The following is a 9,286-nucleotide window of genomic DNA, read 5'->3' on the forward strand; positions in this document are numbered from 1 at the left end:
AGCACACTCTCAAATATTGTGTTTTGCCATCATTGTAAGCCTGCCACACACACACTATACAATACATTTATTAGACATAAGAATGAGTTTGAGTTTTTGTCACAACCCATCTCGTGGGTTGTGACAAAGAGCTSTTATAGGACCAGGGCACAAATAATAATACAATAATAATCAATAATTTAGCTCTTTGTTTATTCATCTTACATATAAAACCTTACTTGTTCAAAATTGTGAATAACTCACCACAGGTTAATGAGAAGTGTGTGCTTGAAAGGATGCACATAACTCTGCAATGTTGGGTTCTATTGYAGAGAGTCTTATAGAGCCCCACAGTAGAGGTGTCACAATACCTGTAAAACCTAGCGGTCAAACAGGGAAATGGTTCCAATAATTTTTCCACCATTCATTTTTCCCATAAGGGATTTTAGAAGCACTTAAAATAAGGGCTGTGTTTTGTGTAGGCTTACCCTGGCGTGACGTTCTGATAACCATGTAAATCTCTCTCGGACAAGGTGACTTTTATCAGTGTATCTCAGATTTGAAAATGCTAATTAACACCAAAGTAGCAAATCCACAAATCCCTGCAAGCTCCAGCACTTTATCTCTAGATYACACCTTTGCTAACAGGTATTGTGTCAATTTAAACTTGCACAAGACAGAATTGTCCGTTGAAGGAAATTTAGCCAATTTGATAAAAGTCACCTTGTCCAAGAGAGATTTACACGGTTATCAAAACGTCACACTAGGGTAAGCTTACATGAAATATAGCATGAAATATAGCCCTTACTTTAAGTGTTTCTAAACTCCCTTACAGCAAAAATTAATAGTGGAAAAATTATTGTCACCATATCCCTGTTTGACCGCTAGGTTTTATGGGTATTATGACTCATACTGTGGTACTCTATTGATGTCACCTCTATAGATCCACTTCAATCAGTGTAGATGAAGCGGAGGAGACAGGTTAAATAATCATTTTTAAATGTTGAGACAGTTGAGACATGGATTGTGTATGTGTGCCATTCAGAGCGTGAATGGGCCAGACAAAAGATTTAAGTGCCTTTGAACGGGGTATGGTAGTATGTGCCAGGAACACTGGTTTGAGTGTGTCAAGAACTGAAACACTGCTGGGTTTTTCATGCACAACAGTTTCCCGTGTGTATCAAGAATGGTCCACCACCCAAAGGACKTCCAGCCAACTTGACACGACTGTGGGAAGCATTGGAGTCAACATGGGTCAGCATTCCTGTGGAATGTTTTCGACAACTTGTAGAGTCCATGCCCRGAWGAATTGKYGCTGTTRMGAGGGCAAAAGYGGGTGTAACTCAATATTAGGAAGGTGTTCCTAATGTTTTATACACACAATGTATATCAACTGAATGGGTGCCGGTTTGTTTGGTATTTCTAAATGTTCGGTGGTGATAAATACAGACAAGTAAACTGTTCTTTAGTTCCAACAGTCTGTGGAATTTCAATTTCCAAAAAGCTACTGGCCACTATCAAGTATCAAAGACATGTTTGAAAACTCGATGGAGGATGGTAGCAAAGATAGCTTCCTGTTGAGGCTTTTCGGCTTCTTCCGTGGGGTTTAAGAGGTGCTGCCACCTACTGGCAGTAGTGATCAACACTTTACTTCAAGTGGGTGAGGCGGTTTAGGGAGTGATATTTATTGCTAGAAAGGAACCATTTATATTGCCTCAAATATATTGTATATTAAATCAATGGCGAAAATGTTGGCTATTTTTGTGCATAATTAATATATCATGAATCTTCTTAAATTGTAAATGATTAGGTGTATCACTTTTTTGTGTCATCCTCAAAGATTGTAAATGCATTATATTCACATGTGGTTGTATTGTGTTTTTAATTTGGCAAATAAATAAAAGCAAATTAAAATCACAACAAAAATTGCCTGAAGCCTCTGACTGGCTATGGTTAGCTGGAAGGTGGCAGGCCGAATTTGAGATTAGAGAAATCCCTTGCTATTGTCTTTCAAATTAAATCATGGTTAGATGGGTTGCCTAGGGTTTATAGCTGTCCWCTGAGTGGAGGCTAAACGCCAGAAATGCAAAAGCAGCCTGCCAATAATCCAAATCGCCTCGTGAACTGTAAAATCCCCTTGCCTGCTGGCAGTAGGAATTTTAAACCTTTGGTGTAGGGAATGCGTAAAATAGCAAGCAAGGACATGTTTTACAATCTGGGATAAGCATTTTTAGTAATTCAGTTTTTATTGTTATGTTGTTTGTTATGTTTCTTGTGTAGTAAATATTTCATCTTTTATTTTAATTGTTTTCACTCATMTTTTCCTGTGAAGCACATTGTGTTGCATTCCATGTCTGAAATGTGCTGTAGAAATAAAGCTTGATTTGATTTGATTGTAAAATGTATTGGTTTCTGCCCTGTTAAACGCACAAGCCTACGTCTTTCTGTCAAGTACTGTAGGGTTGATCCTAACTTGAGATAAACATGAACTTGTGCATCATGCATACACTGARGTGCGAAATCTCAGCTAAACTTTGAGTGCAGGGATCTCAAGTTAGAATCCAACCAAAAATATGCATTTGATCGGGAGATCAAACAATGTCCTTGCGGAGCATTACCGTTCACGTGTCTTACTGCCGTGGRTTATTTCTTTATATTCACTATTATTCCTGAACTTTATATTTGTGACATTTTGGTATTATGGGTGAACTGTCCTCTGGCACGGTTACTCTACTCTCAAAATGGGTTTCATCCACAATAGCTGTCACTTTTCACCTCATTACTATTGAATGTTTCATGTTTATTCTTGTTTACATAGGATTATTTACTCTAGAGGAAAGAACATATTATTGTCCTTCAACATCATTATTTTCTAAAATGTTATTCCAAAACACACCACCAGCATAGGGTTAGGTACTAGTGCACATCATCTTTTTTTTTCCTACCACTGTACCAACTCTGGAATAATATGTGAACTGAAGGAACTAGAGATGACCAACAGAGAGCAGCATTTCATCAAAGGAGAGAGCAGACTAGAAAAGATCAAGATGTGAAATAACATCTGCTAAATGTAAGAAGTGACAGCATCTCTACAACATATGGGTGTGTTCGAGCTGGTATAGGATTAAAAATGGTCCAACTTGTGTTGTTCTGAGCCTTGCTGTTGAAAAACCACATTAGTGTCCGACTTTCAGCTGTTGCAGATGCACCTCCCCCAACTTAACTCCTCGACTTTTGTCTACAGTCGGTTGCTTTTAGCCTTTAMACATGAATCGCGGCAAAGTTGGTTACTCTTTCAGTCACGAAGTTGGTGAAGAGCAACTGCAGAAATATGCAATCGACTGCAGTCAAACGTCATAACCTTTGATCACATGGTTTTTGTAAAGTTCATGCAGTCGTCATGTAGGCACATGTCTGACAAATCCCCATAATGCAACACACTTGGGAAGGCATTGGTGACCGACCTAACAAAAGTGATCTGCTCAAATGCATGCATTCAGTCAGAAAACTCACTGAGAAAATAGTGAGAGACTCGACACTCCTATGTGAAAGGCTGGCATAGGGCAGTACACACACACCACACCACCACACACACACACACACACCCCCACACACCACTGGCACAACACACACATGGCACAACACACACACACCACACACACACAAACAACAACACACACACATTATCGAACACACACACACACAGCACACAACAACAAACACACACCACCCACACACACACACACACACACACACACACACACACACACACACACATTGTGAGAGAGGGAGATGTTTGAATGGTATTAAGCCCGTCCAGGAACAAGCCCTAGCTCCTGAGCACTGTTGATCTGGAGGAAGTGGATAGATGTAAGAAATATGGCAGAAATTCAAGCCTATCAGAAGGCAAGGTGGAGCTTCTACAATATTGCTTATGGGATAGTGGGAGAGTTACTGTACGTTGGAGCATAACACTCAGGAACTCCCCTTCTGCTAGGTAGCAGCTGTGTCCAATCAGTATGTGGGAACCTGGCTGTGCATATTCATGAGCAGCGGCTGTGCTTGTCCAATGAGCTTGTGGAACCTGTCTATGGGGATACATTATTCATAAGTGCAGCTGTGTCAGCCCCCACCCACCGTGGAAATGAGCTGTGAGGTGAATGTGTGTGTGTGTGTGCCTCGGTGTGTCTCTCTCACTGTGTGTGTGTGTTCTGTGTGTGTGTTTTGTGTGTGTGTGTGTCTCTGGTGTGTGTGTGTGTGTCTCTGGGTGTGTGTGTCTCTCTGTGTTGTGTGTGTGTCTGTTTGTGTCTCTGTGTGTGTGTCTCTCTGTGTGTGTGTGTGTGTGTGTCTTGTGGTCTGTGTGGTGGTGTGTCTCTGTGTGTGTGTCTCTGTGTGTGTGTGTCTCTGTGTGTGTGTGTCTCTGTGTGTGTCTCTGTGTGTGTGTGTGTCTCTGTGTGTGTGTGTCTCTGCGTGGTGTGTATGTTTCGGTGTGTGTCTCTGTGTTGGTGTGGGGGGGCCACTGGGGCAGGCTGTAGGGCCGGGTTACACCTCTCTCTCATCCCACCCATCCCTCCGTCCAACCATTCCTTGACACCACTTTTTCTAGGTGGAATTTTTTGGGCTGCGCACATCCCCCTTTGGATTCTTTACCGTTTCTGTCCCCGGCTTGAAGGAGAGGACAGGGGAGAGGGAGAAAGCGATAGAAGAGAGGATTTAGTACTGAAGAGAGAGAGTGGGAGAGGAGAGAGGGATCATGTCTGGACTCTCGGCAGTGTTGAAGAGCTGGGTCATCCTGCAGACTCTGTGCCTGGCTCTGGCCCAAGTGGTGAGTGGAGTGGACAGGGGAGGTTAGGACTGTACCCACATTAGGGTGGCTCTGGCTGGCGTATGGTGGGAGAGGGGTCCCCTGAAGAGAGGGACTGGGGGTGGAGGTAAAAGGGGGCTGCTAGGGGAACTGCTGTGCTTCCTTTGGTTTTGTTGTCACACTGGCTAGTGGTGGTTGGAAAACAACATCTTGGAATTGGGTTGCTTCAGAAGAATGAATGATCAGAATGGTGTTTCAGAGCTTGAGTGTTTCATCATCGTCATCGTGATTTTGATGAGGAGTCTAGAGCTGGATGAAGATCAGCTGTGTACTGTGTGTGTTGTGTAATGTGGCATTGTACATGTATCTTCCTACTTTGGACTATGGCCCTTGATTCTGTGGATAATGATTCTTCCTGAATATGGATGAAGAATGGAACCGTCTCCTTTTTCATATGGACGGATATTCCAGAACCAAAGTTGGAGTGCATACAAAACATGGACCGATTTACACTTTTTTGCCAAAAAGGAGATTCAGGAGAGAACCATAGAGGGATAGATTCAAAACTGGAATTCGTCTGGACACACACACACAGGCCGTGTATTCAAGACACCCAGTCTCTTTACTGCGAAGCCCACTATTCAAACACACACACACACACACACACACACGCGGAATGACGGACCTGATGATACCCTCCATCAAATCACACCCACCTGCTTTCCAATAGAAAGTTACCAGTGGATCTATCTGAACAAACAGGATCCTTGTGTGGAATTCCCAACCTTTTTTCTGAATGAGTGGCACTTCTGGAATACATCTTTACACTGTATGAGGATTCTGTGTTGTGACTGGTTGAAGCGGATTGAAATCGATTTAAGAAAGCTACATTCCCAAAAGAAGGGGATGGGATGGGAGAGGGTCTTGGTAAACATTCCCAGCCTCATGACAAATACAGGATGTGGGATCAATACAGGATGTGGGATCATTTTCACTTCCATATCAGAAAGAGAACCTCATTCATCAATCCTATTTTTTTCTCATGAGCTCTGGATAGTTTTATAAAAGTTTTTAAATCGTTCCATATAGGCTACCAGCGGTATTGGATTTGAATTGGTGTTACATGGTTTTGTAAAAATGTGAGGGGTAGGGGTGATGTTTCTAGGTGATTCATTTACTTTGTGMTTATGATGATTTGGTCTTGTTTATAGGATTTATTCACATGAAGTGTAATTGAAATATGATGACACTTGATAATGTGTGATTGCCTCACATTGTTATGCCTTCATCAATTAGCACCTGCTCCAAAACTAGCCATGTCTCCATTATCAAAAAGCTTACCATAAAATGGCACAAAAATCCCAAAGCTTGCCAGTATGAAAATAACAGGTATCCAATTGAATGAATGCCAAYAAGTGATACATTCTAAGCCCAAATAATTCTCTAAAAAACCTTTGCACATTTCTAAACCTTCCATTTTGTTCTAATTTCTTCCAGAACGGTCCTCCAGGACCTCAAGGCAATCCCGGTCCGCCCGGGCCCTCTGGCACKCCCGGGTCCGATGGCATTGATGTGAGTATCCCCTCCGCTTCGCCCAGCGCCAACAGGTTGTCACAAAGACAGGCATTGTACCTAACGGAGCACGCTGMGGTAGTAACGCGGTTGTACCACCAGAGGGCAGCACAAAAGAGCGGCACAAAAGAGCTCTGTTTCCCACAGTGAGAGAGGTCTTTGAGTCGGGAGCTTTCCCTCCATCCCAAGAGAGGGGTTTGGGCTAATATCGCGGTAATGTGATACCTTTGAGGTATTCTCAGTCTAAGCAAAGCCAGGTTCTGAAAACATGTTGAGAATACAGAATTAGACCATGAATGGAGAAGGGAAAAAACCCTAATGTGTGAGCCTAGGCCTATATGATTCAAAAGGAATGTGATGTTACAAGGTAGGATTGTATCCAATGCAATTAGTAGGAGAGATGTTTCTCCCCCAAAGCCACATAGATATACTGTTAACGTGAATGGTTTAGGATATGTCAATGCCCTCGCTGAGTTGGARATAGAAGCTCATTCTCTTTCCAACTAATGGAAGGCTATGGCCTGGCAGGTTAATGTTTGATGGGAACATGGATCACCTCTTCTGGGTTGGAACTTGGAATGGAAAGGGCTCCAGGGTCATACATTTATCTACTATGATATGTGATGTCACCAAAGGGTGGGCCGGAATGGGAGTGCTGTGAAACCCAATTCTGGCCAACAGTAGCTGGCTGCATATCATTCCAAAAAAGTTGTTCACTCCCCCGTGCCCTTGTTCACTCTCCCGTTGCAGACTTGAGTGGGTTAGGTGTCAGCAATAGCTTCACCTAGTTTCCACTATATTTACCTACCTAGTCCTATCATGATTGGAAAGTTCCCTAACTCCACCTTGAGGGCGGAGTAACCATGAGCTGTCAGTCATGGCTGGATTTTAAAATAAACATTTTCACCCATCCTCCTCTCCACGTGTGACAAACTGACCCTTGCAGATATGTGGGGAACACTGGATTGGTGAATACGCAAAAGGTTGATGACACTACCTAGGATGCAACTCAATAGTCTAAAGTGGCTTCCTCTCCTTGTCTCCTCTCCTTACATGATCTGTCTTATCCCTGACTTGAAACATGGATGAAATATGATGGACATGGATGAAACATGAAATATGGAGGATGCCTACTAGGAATTTGATTTCACTTGTCCAGAACTTAAAGTAAAAGTTTGTTCTGATTGAGGAAAGGAGATTAGGTAAGGAAGTAACTCTGGAATATTGAGATGCAGCCATAGCCTTCTGGTAGGGTCAGTGGAGGTTCCACCAATCCCTCCAGATCAACAATGGGCTGTCATCAAGGATTCTATTCAATCTGTATCGCTGAAGAAATGTAAAGGTAATTGAGCCAACATATGCAGCGSTTACTGTGAATGCAGTGGCATAGGTAGCCTAGTGGTTGGAGTGTTGGGTCATTAACCGCAAGGTTACTAGATCAAATCCCTTAGCTGACAAGGTAGAAGTCTGTTGTAATTGACTTAAATAAAAAATGCAGGAACATTTCCTTTAAATTTCATTCACCCTGTAARGCTGAACTTCCACGATACAGATTGAATAGAGTCCAAAGACTTCAACATCTTCTACATAAACTGATTTTCATTCATCAATTTCTGAAAGTAGCAAACATACAACATATGTATGAACAAACTGTTAACATKATGTCTCTCATTTTGGTTCCTCTCTCTTCACAGGGGGAAAAAGGACCTCCTGGACCTCCTGGCCCACTAGTAAGTTACTGTGTATGCATGTTCAAGGGTGTTCATGCACCTTACTCAATATGACAACATCTCTGATGTGTGTGTATACCTGACCATGGCTGTGTCTCTGTTTATAGGGGTTGAAGGGGGACCCAGGTGAGCCTGGTCCAGATGGACCTCCCGGAGAGAACGGCATCGACGTAAGTCTTCTATCTATTAGATGCGGAGTGTGTGAGAGAGAGTTACAAAAAAGAGAATTGAAAAAGGATGAGTTTGTGAGAGAACGGAAGAGAGAGAGAGAGAGAGAGAGAGAGAGAGAAAGAGAAAGAGAGAGAGAGAGAGAGAGGAGAGAGAGAGAGAGAAGAGAGAGAAGAAGAAGAAAGAGAGAAGCAAGAGAGAACAGTGGGTTGTTGTTTTCAAACAAAATCAGAATTTTATTTGTCACATACACATGGCTAGCAGATGTTAATGCGAGTGTAGCAAAATGCTTGTGCTTCTAGTTCCGAACATGCAGTGAGTGTGTTTGTGAGTGTGTTTGTGTGTGTGTTTGTGTGTGTGTGTTTGAGTGTGTTTGGAGAAACCTCCAGGAAAGAAAAGCATTGATGTAAATCCTGATGCATTAATATATTTTAAACTAGCTAGACTGAGCTTCATGTTGTAATGAATGAAAGTGGCTGTTTTGAGGAAACTGCTTCGCTCTAACCAAGGGACTAGGAAGTCAATCTGCTCGTCCCACAGTCACACGCTGAGAGACATTCCACAGGGATTTGTTTCCCTYCTGATTACCTGGACGTGTCAAATCCAATCAGACCACTGTTCCACTGTTWTAATGGGAATTTAGGTCTCACGCAGCAATCCCTACCTGCACTWGTTGTATCAGACTCATTTCAAATGAATATTTTTGTTTCTTCTTTACCCTTGATCTCTCTCTCCATCACTCCGTCTCTACAGGGTTTGATGGGACCAAAGGGAGACGGCGGCCCTATCGGGAACCCTGGACCTAAAGTAAGATGGCGCATCTCAATAGTCCAAAGCAATGATTCTCAAATTTGGGTCACGGCTCGGTAGTTTCTGAGTAAAATGATTTTTATTTTAATGAAAAAAGACTCCAGTCTTAACTTAAACAACTTAAACCAGTTAGAAAGCATGTAGAAAATATAAGAACCTACATTTCATTTTAAAATGATTTTATCTCTGAACATTTTTCTCGGCCAATCATAGTAATTTTCAA

General features: G+C 42.3%; 1 protein-coding gene across 1 annotated transcript in view; it reads left to right on the top strand.

The window, feature by feature from the left end:
• The first annotated feature begins 4,512 nt into the window (after positions 1-4,512).
• The window catches only part of LOC112070717 (collagen alpha-2(IX) chain-like), a 15,264-nt gene continuing 10,490 nt past the window's right edge, over positions 4,513-9,286 (top strand). The window contains exons 1-5 of the mRNA XM_024138160.2: positions 4,513-4,804; positions 6,281-6,355; positions 8,050-8,085; positions 8,193-8,255; positions 9,007-9,060. Of these exons, the coding sequence (XP_023993928.1) occupies positions 4,733-4,804; positions 6,281-6,355; positions 8,050-8,085; positions 8,193-8,255; positions 9,007-9,060 (300 nt within the window). The 5' untranslated portion in view covers positions 4,513-4,732. The remainder of the gene's footprint in view (positions 4,805-6,280; positions 6,356-8,049; positions 8,086-8,192; positions 8,256-9,006; positions 9,061-9,286) is intronic.

Source organism: Salvelinus sp. IW2-2015, unplaced genomic scaffold (genome assembly GCF_002910315.2).
Source record: "Salvelinus sp. IW2-2015 unplaced genomic scaffold, ASM291031v2 Un_scaffold1402, whole genome shotgun sequence".
In the NCBI taxonomy this organism is placed as follows: Eukaryota; Metazoa; Chordata; class Actinopteri; order Salmoniformes; family Salmonidae; genus Salvelinus; species Salvelinus sp. IW2-2015.